Here is a 14,787-nt window from a genome sequence, read left to right as displayed (position 1 = left end):
ATTTGTGCAGCCTAAAAACATATTTAAAATAAATCAGCGAGGGTTCAAGTCCTCTCCTTATGTGCTTATGTAGTCAGTGATGTTATCAGTAAGATATCGTTTACAACACAAGAATCACCCCCTGCTGAAGGTTTGCTCACGCCAAGTGAGTGGCTCTGATCTCACCCAAACATGCTGCTGCCCAATTTCTGAGCTGTATTGGACACACATTGAAGTGTGGAATTTCTTCAAGTATGGTTTCCAATTTTCACATTCTGTCAAACCATCAAGAGTTTGACATCAATTTTGCTCAGTTTACCAACCCAGAAATCTGCAGGGCCACAAGACATCCTTCTCAGGAGGGCTTGGGATGGGAGGATAGGTGGGAGCTACATGTTCCTGGAGCAGTTTGTAGGTTTGGAACCCACTGCTGCTGAAAGCCAGGAATTCCTCATTGGTGATTGACAATATTATTTTTAAGTGGCCTCACAGCCTCTCACAGACCTCAATGTTTTGTTTCCAAATGGAGGGCGGTTTCAATGAGAAAGATACTGAATAAATTACTAATTTCTAGTATAGACACAGTTTTGTTGCCGGCAATAGTTGTGTGCATTAGGAAAAGGAATAACTACACTGGTTTTCACTGAGCTGCAGCCTTGCATTTCTGATTGCATATCCTAGCTCTGTTAATGCAACAGAATGTTTCTCTTTATAGCAGATGACAGAATTAAAACATTCTTCTGGAAATTTAGTTTCTTTTTAATATACAAATCTTTTTTATTTTATAAATATTTTTTCTTCACTTTTGTGCCTTCTTGCATAAAAAGCATTTGAGGGGAGGGAGAGAGAGTTAGAAATAATTGGCATAAATCAAATGAAACCTTAAAATTCACAGTGTATTAGTTCTTAGTGCAGCAGTTTGCAGCAGACCAAGTTATTTATTAAATCCCAATTGTTTATGACATAGCTCCACTCAGCTTTTCATTTTAAGTGCAAAGCTGAAGCTTTGTGAAATGACAAATGCTCTGTGAAAAAAAGGAGAAAAAAACATTTAAACAATGTAGGGTTTAATGGTAGATTGGAGGGAAAGGAGCCTTAGAAATACCACAGAAAGCAAAACAAGAGGCACACAATAGTGAAAAACCAGATCAAAAATATGCATTAATGGGTACATCAGAGTGGGTTTCATCCTGCTCTGATCACACTGAGAAGCAATTGATGGACTCTGCTATTCTGTGCAGAACTTGGGATCCACAGAGCCTCTGGTGAGAGAAACCACAGGTTTAGGGGAAGGGAGGGGAGACACTAAAAGATACTGGATGGGTAAAAACTGCAGGGTGAACCAAGAACAGCAAATATCCAGAGCTGCTCCAGTGGAACAGAAGAGATTAGGAATATAAAAATAGGCAGGAAGTACAGTCTAAAGTGAAAAATCAACAGCTATGATTCTAGATGTAATATAATATATTCTATATTTAATATGATTCTATATGGAATGTAATAATCCTTCTGAAATAGCTGAGCTATTGAATTCCCTTTTAAATGTGCCTTTCAGTAGGAAAAATAAAGGAGATTATTAGGAAGTAAGGAAGACCTTTTAAAATTAAGTATTGATTTGCTAAGAGAAAAAGTCATTAAAAGAGAATTAAAGTTGCCTGCCAGCAAATATAGGAGTTCTTAGATGAAGATTGACACCTGTGAAAATAAGAAAATACACTCCACAAAATGAAGCAAAAAATAGTAACAGTCTCAGAAATAGGCAGTTAGAATAATAGCTCTGCTTTATCTTAAATCTGTTCCTTTTTTTTATTACCATTTTCATAAAGAATGTTTTCAGAATATGTCAGTCATCAATCCACACCTAAACTGTGGGAAGGCTCAGAAAATGAGGACCTTCCCCACCCTGTCAGCACCAGCTCCAGCAGCCCCCAGTAATGGTTTAACCATGGCCATTAGTCAGCCTTACTGCTCACAGCAAGGTTTTCTAAATCCAGGATTCTGCACCTGTGATACTGCAGCTGGAGAGAATCCATGGTGAAATATACATATATAGGTTTTAATTTTTTTTTTAATTTTCTTTTGAGCTGCTGGACAAGAATAAGGCAAATTTTTATAGTCAGGGGTATGGAATGAGACTATTTCCTAATAGCTATTGCCATCACCTCAGCTCAAAGCCAGAATGCAGTTGGGGATGGAAGGTTTATTTATTTCCTAAGGAAAAAGCAGAGGTAATTATTTAACCAGCGTTCCCCTGAGCCCAGGTGGAGTCCCTGGAAGCCATCTGGTCTTAGGGTGAAAAACAAGGATTTGCAGATAGCACTGAAGGTTTTCTTTCAAGAGCCAAGGATTTTTTGTGTTTGCCAGTGGAAGGGTGTGCCATTCCATGCCCTGAGACTCACAGAAGCAGAGCAAGAAGAGGAGAAGTTACTTTGCCAAGGGCAAAAGGGTCCCCAGGGAGCAGTGGGTTGTCCTTTGCACTCCTCTGTGTGCTGGAACACCCCATGATGCCTTTTTAAAAGTTTGGCTAGGTAGGGATGAAATGTCTTTTGATCTCATCTTTATTTGTGAGGTTAAAAGTACATTCACCAAGGTGCCAGAGCAATGCTGGTGATTTATTTGGCTGGGATTAGTGCAGGTGGTGCCTGGATATTTTGCCAAGAGTTTTTCTGAGGCAGCAGCTACCTCTGGGAACACAAATATATAGAAATACCCCAAACCTTGCACGCAGGTCAGGTCCACAGTTTGAGCCAGCACAAATTGGAGGTGGATTATTTATTTTTAATTCTCCCAGTCGAAGTTGTACTCAGTGGGCAGAACAGACACTGTTTAAATCTCAATTGCATGTGAGTGGAGGAAAATGAACTGACACTTTCTATATTCTGCAGCTCTGAGTTTAATTCACATAATTTTTAATACCATTCTTCTATTTGTAGTTAATAAGGCAGGTCTAAGTCTCAATATTAGAGAAGGTTGGGAACCTTGATTAATTTATGCTCACAAAATACTGAGAGAGATCCATGAGTGAAAGGAAGTATAGGAAGTATAAATTGAGGAAAATTAACTCTCAACATTCATATGAAATATTAAATATGTAGATAATAGGAAAAAAATACTCATCATTTAGAGTCACTCTGTGGTTCATTATATCTGAGATCATGAGACAAGAGTGATTTGGCTATTTTTTGAAGAGGTGCACACATGTATATGTGGTTTTGTAATTTCTAGATTCTGTCTGGGTAAGCTTTTGTGCAAATTAGCCTTACTGCAGATATACACACTTTATTTAAATATTCCATTGTCATCAGTTTTCTGTTAATTTCCATTTTCATCATGTGATTTCCTTCTAAAACTGATTAAGTTTTCCCTATAAAAATCACCAGCTGATCTCTGACAGATCCCACTGCCCTTCCTCTGTTTGCTTGAGCTGGAGATGTACAAGACATTGAGAGGGAAGTTCTCATGAACTGCTCTGGGGAATTTGCCTAAATTCCTTCCTTACATCCTTCTTTCCATCCTTCCTTCCTCGTTGAAATCATTCCATTTCTGTTCCTTTTTAGAGCAGTGTTGCAGAGCCTGTGTGTGGCAATAAGTTACCACAGCTATGGGATAACTTTCCACTGATGGCAAAAGCCCACCATGCTGGATGTAGGCTCATGTCAAATCATACTGATACTCAAATAAATGTGTTAGAAAATGGCAAAAGTAGTCCACCAGCTGCATTTTATTTTCCAGATTCAGTCACAAAGTCATGGATAGTGATAGTATTGTTAATTTTTAAAACTACTTAAGCTGCTGTAACACTGTTTTATCATTGTTCTGCAAGTAGCAAATATGGGGGCACAGATAAGGCAGTAAACATTTTTTTCATTATGGTATCTGAATTTATTATTTTCAAAATAATAATCCAAAGTCAGGTAGTTTCTGCCTGGATATAAATATAAGAGAAAAAAAAAGAATTCCTAAAACATTTCTAATACTTAGGAACTGTAAATTGTTAATTCTAAAAATGTAATATTACATAATTTCGTTCTGAGTATTTTATTTTGCAATGTAGTCTAAGCCATGAGGATAATTGTTATAATGTTACTCAAGAGATGTAGTGAAGATTACTGGTGTATTCTCCCCCTAAAGTATCAGCCAAGTTCAAAATTAGAGAATAATTGTGAAATAGATCTTGTTACAGAAGTTGAGTTCAGGGGTTTGAACTGGAATCCCACCCCAATTTCCAGTGTAAAGTGTGCCTCCAAGTGTTTTCTTCCTTCAGTAATCAAAAATCACCTGAAGTAATTGAAGTAAAACAATGAGAAAACTTGGTACAACACCAAAACTGCAGAACACAAGCCCCAAAAAATAATTTGCTTAAGCATATTTTAATGTGTAATTTATGAGAGTTTATTTTAAAATTATGAATTCATGACATGGGATAGTAGGGAATTAGGTTTTCCCTGATACCCAAATGCATCCTGCTTTTTTTAGTTCTCCTGAGAATGCAGGCAAATTCAAAGCCTTCAATCTCTTTTTATTTGTATTGCTTCATACTCATTCTTGCCAGGGCTCTCATAAATGCCAGACTGATTGCTGAATCCAAAACATCTTAATAAAGTTCACAGTCGAGCTTCATTGTTCAGCAGAAATTCTTTGAAAGCAAATCGAAATGTAAGCATAAAAGGAATGTAGCTCTTGTGTTTAGGGAGCAAGAAAGGGTCTCTGATCACACTCTGACCAATTTTGGGTGATAGTTAAAGGAAGGAAAGGAAACCAGTCCTCGCAGAGCCCACCAGATTTCAGAGCAGCTGCTGTAGGAGCAGCCTGTCTCATTTTTCTCCCGTTCAGAGCTGGTCATGGTGGCCTGTTCTCAATTCCATGCTGTGGTAGGGGCTGGTGTGTGTGGAGCTGGATTCTCAATATTGCTCATGGTTCTCAATTCCATGCTGTGGTGGGAGCTGGTGTGTGTGGAGCTGGATTCTCAATAATGCTCATGGTTCTCAATTCCATGCTGTGGTGGGAGCTGGTGTGTGTGGAGCTGGATTCTCAATAATGCTCATGGTTCTCAGTTCCATGCTGTGGTGGGAGCTGGTGTGTGTGGAGCTGGATTCTCAATAATGCTCATGGTTCTCAGTTCCATGCTGTGGTAGGGGCTGGTGTGTGTGGAGTTGGATTCACTTGGAGTGGCTCTCACTTTTGAATCAGGGGTTTTAGGAGTGGACAGCAGGACAAAGAAAGAGTTGGACACCCTGGTGAACAGATCCATGTCAGACTTCAGATCTGCCAAACAATGCTAGACTGGATCAGGAAAACAAGCTCAGCATCTTCCTCATATCAGCACTCAGGGAATAAAAGGGGAAAAAAAAAGGGGAGGGGAAAGGTGTCATGTTTCACAGAATCACCAGGCTGGAAGAGACCTTCAAGACTGAGTCCAATGCAGCCCCAACACCCCAACTAAACCCTGGCACCCAGTGCCACTTGCAGGCTTTTTATAAACACATCCAGGGATGGGGACTCCACCACCTCCCTGGGTAGGCCCTCCCAATATTTAGCCCTCAAAAACCAGGAGGGGAGAACAGGTAAATTTGTAACATCTCTCACCTGTCTCACTTTGACAGAGGCCAGCCCAAGTGTGCAGTTTGAATTTCTCTCCTCTCAGGCTCAGTTTGTAGCTGGTGACATTATCTGATATCCAAAGGCCCGTGTGTACATAGCTGCAGCAGTGTGTGCCTGTTGTACATTTTGGACAGTGATAGCCTTCTGCTGGGTTATAAAAATGAAATTATCTGAATTGGGGAGGTGTTTTTGTCTCACTGCCTCTGTGTGTGCCCAGAGGAGCACAGGAGAGCACGAGGGGGTTTAGGCTCATTCCTGCCTGATCCCAGGGCTTGTGTGTCACAATTGCTGCTGGCAGGGAGCTGGACAGGAGCAGGGAGGGACATGTCAGCACTTAAAAAGAAAAGAAATCAGAAAGAATAATCATCAGATAAGCTGACAATTCAAAGCCTGGAGTTTCTAATGAGCTGTCAGTGTATGTAAAACTTGGGTTTATTCTTAGGGTGATGTGACATTGTCAGCTGAACGATTGATTTCCAAACCCAACCTGCTTCAAACGTTCAAACCCACTAAAGGTTTACATGTGGTAGGGATGAAAGCCATTCTGCCAAGCTGAGTGGTAGAAGGGGAAGTAGCTTGTAAAAGTAGTTCAGATTGCTTTGCTGAAAAGAGCGAATTTTTATTTGCAAAATCAAACTAGAAAACCCACAAAAGTTATTGCAGTAAAAGTGTTCTACTGTTACAGTAAAGGCTGGCACATCGTGGCCTATTCTTCCTGCCTCAGCACAATATCTGGGGTGAATGCAGCCTTCCAAAAAAAAAAAAAAATAGGAAAGAACCAATCCATTAAAGCAAACACTTCAGCAAAAGAGTGAATTTTATTCAAAGCTGAGTGAGCTGATACTGTCTTATTCAGCTCTGTGTTAGGGAGGGGTTGGGTGGGGAAGGCACCACAGCAGCCCCTGTCCCAGAGGGTGCTGGGGGGAGAATTCTAATTGGGACGTAAATCGTGTTTGTGTTATCAGCAGGGCTGGGCTGGGGCTGTTAATTGGCATGCTGAGATCATTTGGAAATGGTTGATATAACACTGTGGTCCATTGAACAGGAAGCTCTGCTGTTTTCACAGTTTGATAATCAATGCATCACTGCACTCAATTCCTTTCCAATGTGTGTTTGTTTGTCCTGTTTGCTTAATTGAACAGCTGGAATTACTGTTACATACAACTGAATGTTAATTCATGGAAGAGAATTTTGCTTCTTCATTATAATTTTATGTTTAAATTGGAAACCTATGTAACATTAAGTGTTAATTGAGTGCACAAATTCATAGGTTTAATCAACCAGGCATGATAAATCATATTTTGTACAAAAAAAGAATTGATTATTAGCTGAGTTTGTCTTTTAAGTTTAGCACTGCTTTTTGAATATACATACACTTTGTTCATACGAACAATTGCTGCTTAAAAACTTGGAGAAGAATCCAGTAATGTCTTATTAAAAAAAGCTTACACTGATCAATAGAGTTCATTGCTTTCTCCTGATCTCTGGGACAAACCTTAAAAAAATTTGTGGTGCTCCATTTTGCTTCACGATTCACCGAAATATTTTCCTTACCATTTCACTGCAGTATTTCCTATGCATTTAAGTGAACTGCAGCATGACTGTACTCTTTCCATCATTGTCAAATGTTGCAAAATGTGCTGGAAGGTGCCATGGCAATGCAGTTAGAGCGTGAGTTTGTGTTTCAGGGTGGTTATGCTGCCTACCGGTATGCCCAGCCTGCCACTGCCACTGCAGCTGCCTACAGTGACAGGTAAGAGCTCCTTTCCTGCTCACCAATACTGGACCAGTGGAAGTTGAAGTTGATTCTATAAATTTGCCTTGTTGAAGTCTCACAACTGTCTTGTTGCTCTGCAGATAATTGTGATCTCTAAAGCAGGCTGTTTTATTATAATCCATGAATAGCCATAAATTGAGAGACTTTAGGCCTTAATTGAGAATCAGGCATGAGATGTGCACATTCCCAAGCTGTAGATCATCCAGTTAACGTCTGTGACCCTTGTACAATGCAGATAAATAAATGTACAGATTCATGATGGTCTGCTACTAAGGATCATTATTTGTCTTAGGAGTATTATTTCAGTTGATTTAGAACCTTGAACCTATTGAGTGCCCTCCATTCTCATTGACATTGTTTTTGTCAGTGGAAATTGAGAATGAACTATGTCTAAGCTTGAACTATCCAATGCAAAATAGCAATTTTTTTCCATTTGCTTTTTTCCCAGGCATTTGATTTTTTTCAATACTTGCAAAAAAAAATTCTTTTGCTTTGTATTTTTATTCTCAAAATGTAAACCACATTTGGTGGAAACAATATCAGGAATGAAAGATCATTAAAATCTGCACATTCAAAGACTTAATTTTTATCAACTAAGAGTGATGTCACATATATTAGTGTGTGTTCTTGAAAGATGGATGCTGGAATCCCTTAGAAGTCAATGTCTCAGTTGCTGTTGACTTCAGTAGGAACAGAATTTTATCAAATTGCATAAAATTAAGTCTTTGCAGTGTGTGGACATGATTTTGTAATGAGAAGGAGGATTATCCCACATATTCCTCATAAACTGCACCCTCAAAATCTGTTCTATCTTTAATGTTTTTCAAGTCCTAGAGGAGTGTTCCCTTGTAAAGGGAAGGTGTATTTGGTGGCAGAGACACACAAATAATTTACTTCATTATGGCAGTGAGAAGTAAGGTCACACTTCTCAATTCCTGATACAAGAAAATTTTCCCTTGGAATCATGGAAATAATTTCTTAAGCCTTAAATACATATTGAAAAAAATTCTTTAAATTCTAAATTAGACAGTGTTACAAATGCTTCTGTTTCTTAAAGAAATCAAGAGATTAAGAAATTCTAGTGCACAATTTCTTAGATTGAAGCGCTGTTCATGGATTCTGTATTTTTAGAACCAAGTCCCATGGTATGAATGTTACAATGCTATGCATGCATATTTGCCTTTCAAGTGCTTATTCTGGGTAATGAAGATATATTTTTTTAAAGTTATGTGAATAAAGTAATTTGCATGTATGGCTGAGGCATGCTGTGTCAGACAGGTAAGCAAGCTACTTTTTATTGATTTTGGGTCAGTGATATCAACTAGATCTGTGCTGTGTGCACTTTGTTGGCAATGTTCTATTTCTACTTAGAGGAACCTGCACAGGTGAAGTGCTCCTCAGTAGTTTCATTTCATTTCCACAAAGGTTTGTTAGCATGTCACAGCTCTAGGGTTTTTATGTGAGCTTTTCTGTAATGCAAAACAACTCCTGCTTCTAAAAGCCTACTAAACACAAAGGACAAAATTCCAAATAACCTCCTGTGGTGAGCCAGGTTTTGCCAGCTATCTCTCAGGTGTCCCTGGATCATTTTATAGGCTGTTTATTTCTATTAATTAAACCTATGCATTACACAGAGAAACTGAACAATATCAAGCTGAATTTTCAATGCTTTAATTATGAATTGACGTTACCTTCTCATAAACCAGATCAAAGGCTGTAAGATAAAACATCAGCTGGTCACATGTTCTGCTATGGGCAGAGAGTCAACATCACAGAGAGTTATGCTGCCAAAAAGGTAAAGGATTTGTTTAGGAAGATAGTGTTCTTAAATGCTGTAAAGAAAGCTGGAGATGGCTTCAGTAGTAACGCAGTTGTTACAATCCTTAATTAATTTTTTCAAAAAAATTGTCTAATTTTCAGATACACTTTGTGTATAATTAGAATTGCAATAACCTGTCTTTGCTTGCATAACTTTAGATATCTTAAATGAATTTTATATCTTTTGGATTTTTTTAAATTTACTTTTCTTTTTAAATGCGGTTAACCCTCATCTTCAATCTGCTTCCCCCAAATGAATATGGTTTCTTGTCTTAATTACAAATCTCATGACTGAATTTCTTTATGAGAATCCCAAAACTAGCATTGAGAACAAACAACAGTCTGCTCAAATATTTCTTTGCATGTGGGAAACTATGTGCAAACATGGATACCTCTGATTATTCACAACTACAGTTTGTTTAATTTGATTAACTTTTTGTTCATTTTAAAATTAATTTAATTTAGCTACTTTTGTGAAATTATTAATGTTGAAGGTGCTGAAGTATACTTCAGTACCACTGCTTGTATCTGCTCTTCTCAATGTAATTATCATCTGCTCTCCTCTCACAACACTGAAGATTCCACATCTCCTTACACACTTATTTAGTGTTCATATGAGCCCCTATTTAATTTAATTACACATGAACTGCACTTACTGCTTGTATAAAAAATGATGCCCAAAGAAATTGAGTACCACTAAAGCAGTGACATATAATGGAAATACTACTTCATAGTAATTTTAAAAATAAGGAAAGCTTTGCTTTTTTTGGTCACCACTCATATCCATTATAAATTGCAATGTTCCATATTTGAAAAGGCTTCTTAATTCAGGAGATGGAAAGAGGAAATCTTTAGATTGGAGACATGTTTTGGTAAATTAAAAATAAAGGTTAACAGAAAGATTTGGGACTGCAGAATCAATAGACCAAGTCAATTGATAATGATCAGTGTGAGAGGGCTCTATTTGAAGAAATGCAATGGTATCCTTGTTTGTCACAGCTGGAAATGTTGCTGGAAATAGGCAAGGAACAGATATACAGGGGAGATTCAGGTGGCAAGGAAATACCATTAAACCAATCCATGAAAACCCCTAAGTATTTATCGAGACAGATCATGTACTCCTAAACCCAATTTCACAACAGGGGTAGGTCTGGCAGATCTCTCCAGTCATTTTTTAGGATCACAAAACAAAAACCACCAAGAAACAGGTACACTTTGTTTTATTTATGAAGCAATACAATCACTGGATACGAATTCTGAATTCAATTTTTATATTGTGTGATCTATCATATATTAAATTGCATGTACAGATATGAAGGTCTTTGCAGAAGTGGATCCAAAAAATTATGTTTAACTTGCCAAGATTTAAAATATTTCTGATAAGTTTTCCAATAAGTGTAAGTCCTAAAAGGGGACCTATTGGTCTAAATATATTCTTTATCAGTCTGGAACTTGCCTGGCAAACTCTCTAAACTGAGCATATTTGGAAAAAAATAATTGTAAGGATGTGCAAAAGACACTAAATCAGATGTCAATAAAATGTTTGTACAGCTCTTATTCATCTTTCATGGAATATTTAAAAAAAAAACAAAAAGTTGTTAGATTTCTGTCCAAGTCTGAAGTAAGAGAAACTAGCAAGGCCGTCCAGTTTTGTGTTCCTGAGGTAGAAGGAGTCGGAGCATGGCAGTGGGGCGTATTGTCATTTTGTCATTGCATGTTCACTTGGTGTTGCTGGTATGTCTGTAATGCTGTACTGGATTTGACAGATCCATCACATAGCTCAGTGAATGGCTTGCTTGAATTAAGCCTATGGGCAGATTTATTCACATTGATTGGCTATTGGTTTTGTGTTTTATGATTTGGTTCTTGCACCTTCGATGGGAGTAAGGGAAATGTTCCTTTTTTGGCGCGTACGAACGTTGGCAGCGGTGTTTGTGCAAAACGTGTCTGGGAGTGCAGGGAGCAGAGGCCTGGCAGGAGGGAGGCAGCCCTGGCTGAGAGGCAGAGCCCCGGGCTGTGCTGTCCCCGTGCAGGGCCAGGTGTGTTTATACATGGATGGTGCTGTATCCATATATACACACACGTTCCCATCCATCTCACACACACACACACACACACAGAGGATGCTGCTCTGAGCACCATCCCCTTCTGCAACACCAAATTTCAACCTCACTCCAGACTATGGGGACATTCCCACTGACCTCTCTGTTGTCTGGATAAATTCCCTCATCACTGGAAGCTGACTTTTTTTTTTTTGCTTTTTTTTTTTTAAATAAAATAAGGCATATTCAAAAATATTTTGCACGTAACACTTTCTAGTAAAAAATATGGTTTGTTTTGTTCTGTTTTTTTTTTTCTCCCACTATCAATTTGTGTTATATGTTCTGTGGTTATACATAGGGTTTTGTGAAATTTGAGAGAGAAGGTTTTGTCATACAGAAGTTATGTATCTTCCAGATCTTAAATCTTACTCCTGATAAAATCCTAATATTCTAACAGTTTACATTTTTAACAAGTCTTTGTGAAGTATTCAGTTTTTTTAAAGCAGTAGTGTCTGCAGAAATACTTTAATATATTTTCCAGTTGTCTTTGGGCAAGTAGCTGAGAGTAATACTTGATACTTGTGCTCAAATTATCCTAAAATAGAATAGGTACAGATTTGATTTAATAGTAAACATGCTCATTAAAGAATGACAATTTAGAATGAAGAGTAAAAAACCACAAAATATAAATTGTGAGCTTCTTTAGCTGAGGGGAGTTTTTATTATGTTGTGGACTATATAATCTTGTATTTTATGATTAAACAATGAAAACCACTATATTTTTATTCAAATTATTTTCTCTTGTTGAAGATTACTAGAGATATATAGTAAAAATTAAGGTTTTGATTGCATATAAAATATAATAGCATCTTGAGCTAGAATTTAATTTTCCATTAAATAATTTTACAGAAGCATAAATGTTTTAAAATCTAGTACCTCATTCATTTCGTGATTGTGCCTTCTTAGATTAAGGACAAAGAGCTTCTCTACACAGTTTCAGTTTCTAAAGGAATCAGGTTGAAAGATGAAAAAAAATTAGAATATAGTGGTAACTTTTCAACTTCCAGCTGGAACCTTCCAGCATTTGTGTATTTTGCTATCCCAGTGGAATCCTAAATAGAAAGGTTTGGGGGATGATCCATAAGGAGGAATTGTACAGCCCATATTGTAGGTTACTCAAATCTGACAATGGAAAGGTTCAGTTAGCACCTTGACTGGCTACAAAGGTTGTGCTTAGCTTTTCTAACAGCATCAGAGAATATATTTAACACTTCTGCTTAGGTTTGATGTGGTGATGCTTTATTGGTCTAGTTGTTTGTTTTTTTTTTTTCCTGGACAATCCTGTATGTAGCTAAAGCTTCTTTATTCCCTATTATTGCAAATAAAAATCAAATTATTGGCTTGGCTGTTAGAGAGAAGTAGTGGGTTTGGCCATCTACCTCTTAGAACTTTATGCCTGTGTGATCTCTGGCAAAGTAGAGGATCACTGGAGTCATGTCAATATTTCATAATTCGTTTTCATCCCAGTTCATTCAGAGTTTTGGGGATGACTGGACTATATGACTCATAGTGTAACCATAACAGTACCTTGCTGTGAAGAGTTAGAAAGTAAAAGTGGGTGAATATGAATAAAGAAAATGTTATAGGGACAAAAAAAATCATCAAAGTGTTTGAAATTCCATGAGCAGGGACTTTCATTTAGTACATTTTGACAGAATTTCCTGAAATGGAAATATGTTGCATAGAGTACTTTCCAATAATTGAAGCATGGCTCGTTCTAAAATATTGCAGATATGACATTTTTGGGGGAGACTCAGTGAGTCACATTTAGGAAAACATTTTAAACAATTCCATTTCCTAAAAACATCATCTTCTGCCAGTTCTAGGAAGCTGTTTGGATGTCTGAATACATTTCTCTTCTGGGTGGAATTGACCTGTTTGGTGGTACTCTGAAGGCTTGATTCACCTGTGTGTAGTGTGACTATTCATGTAATATCAGGAAACTGCTGAAACTCCTCCCCCAGTTCTAATCTGAGGGGATACAGTAGTGAACAAGCTTAGTGCTACTGCCCAGAATTATGGCAAACAGCAATTATTAAACTTTTGTTGTGTCAGAGCTGGTTTCATTCATACCCTGCTTCTACTTCCCTTACTTTTAATCTCCATTCTCACTCACTGCAGTATCAAGGGATATTTTAGGAATCCCCATAGACAGGGAAAAACTTGGCTTTTTCTGTGACATCCATGCTAGAAATCATGAAGAAAAAGCTGGGAGAGAAGGTAGAGGTAGACTAAAGCCCAGATTTCCATACCTGTCTTCCTGATGTGCTCAAAGCTTAAGGTGCTCAGTTCTTTTGCTGCCAGGTTCTTCTTGAACAGAGGGAGAGCTGTTAAATGCTCATCATGTTCCCAAAAATAAACACATAAATCAGTGCACCTATTCTGACATTTACATCTCAGTTTCAGTATCCTCTCTTGGTTTATCTCTCCAGCCTATGTCTGGTTATGTAGCCTGACTTTTAACTTGGGAGTTCCTTATTCTAGTGTAGAAGCTCATAGTAAATAACTCTCATTATGAATATATTATTTAATGGATTTTCATACCTTTTCCCTAAAAGGAGGGAGGGGAAAGAACTGGTTAACATTTTTAAAGTAGGAATTATCTCATTTACTAGCTCATAAAAACTTCTTTGGTCTTAGAGGCTATTGGAAGAAATTGTGACTTGAAAGTTTTTCAGTGTTGTACTCAGCAGAGTGGATAAATACGGAGTTGGGGAGTTACTAAAACATTGATTCCTGATCCAGCAGACCAAAACTGTTACAGTCCATTGGGTCACTGCCTGTGACAGGAGAGACCATAACAGCTCCTTTGGACATGTCAGTGGCTAATTACACACTCCTCAGGTCTCAGATCATTGCCTTGATGGACCGCAAAGAGGCAGATTAGAACGGGCTCCAAGCGTTGTCAGCCTGAGTGCTTTAAAACCAAGGAGGAATTAAGAGCATTGTGCGAGAAGAAGAGAAGATCAAGGAATAAAATGTTATTGATAAAACTGGGATGCCATGGATAGAGTCTGCATGGGTTAGTGCCATTTGCTCTGTGCTCTGGCAAGGTGATGAAGTACTAGAAGAACAAACTTTAAATAACAATGTTGATGAGATTAATCAAGAAAGAGACAATTTACACTCTTGCATGTTTTTACTGTAGCATTTCACACCTCCGAGGAGCCCAAAGCATTTGATTAGGTATTTAAATAGATTTTTTTTTTTCATATTCCTTTGGGCTTGTCAAGCTGCTGATACTCTAAGAACCCACCTGAGGCAAACATCAGATTGTAAGAATACTGCAGGAGTGGGAATAGAATGTTTATCCATGTATCCTAAAGACATTTTTTAGTGAAAACTGCTGTAGGGTGTTTAATATACATGCATTAAAAGAAAAAAAAAAGTAAAGTAAGGACTTTGTGTAAACCAAACATGTACCAGCTTCTAAAGTTTGTTTTGTTTTTCTTGAATGAATTCTTAAATAATCCTAGCAAGGTTCTCGTGTTTATGGTATTTTAATTAAAA

General features: G+C 37.7%; 1 protein-coding gene across 36 annotated transcripts in view; it reads left to right on the top strand.

Moving 5' to 3' along the window:
• Positions 1 to 14,787, top strand: part of RBFOX1 (RNA binding fox-1 homolog 1) — a 1,183,000-nt gene that overhangs the window by 1,145,758 nt on the left and 22,455 nt on the right. For all 36 annotated transcript variants that reach the window (XM_036392503.2, XM_054516557.1, XM_054516565.1 and 33 more), the window contains one exon: positions 7,269 to 7,333. In XM_036392503.2, coding sequence (XP_036248396.1) covers positions 7,269 to 7,333 — 65 coding nt within the window. The remainder of the gene's footprint in view (positions 1 to 7,268; positions 7,334 to 14,787) is intronic.

The sequence above is a fragment of the Molothrus ater genome, chromosome 16, assembly GCF_012460135.2.
Source record: "Molothrus ater isolate BHLD 08-10-18 breed brown headed cowbird chromosome 16, BPBGC_Mater_1.1, whole genome shotgun sequence".
Lineage (NCBI taxonomy): Eukaryota > Metazoa > Chordata > Aves > Passeriformes > Icteridae > Molothrus > Molothrus ater.
This window is presented reverse-complemented; position numbering and strand designations above follow the sequence as displayed.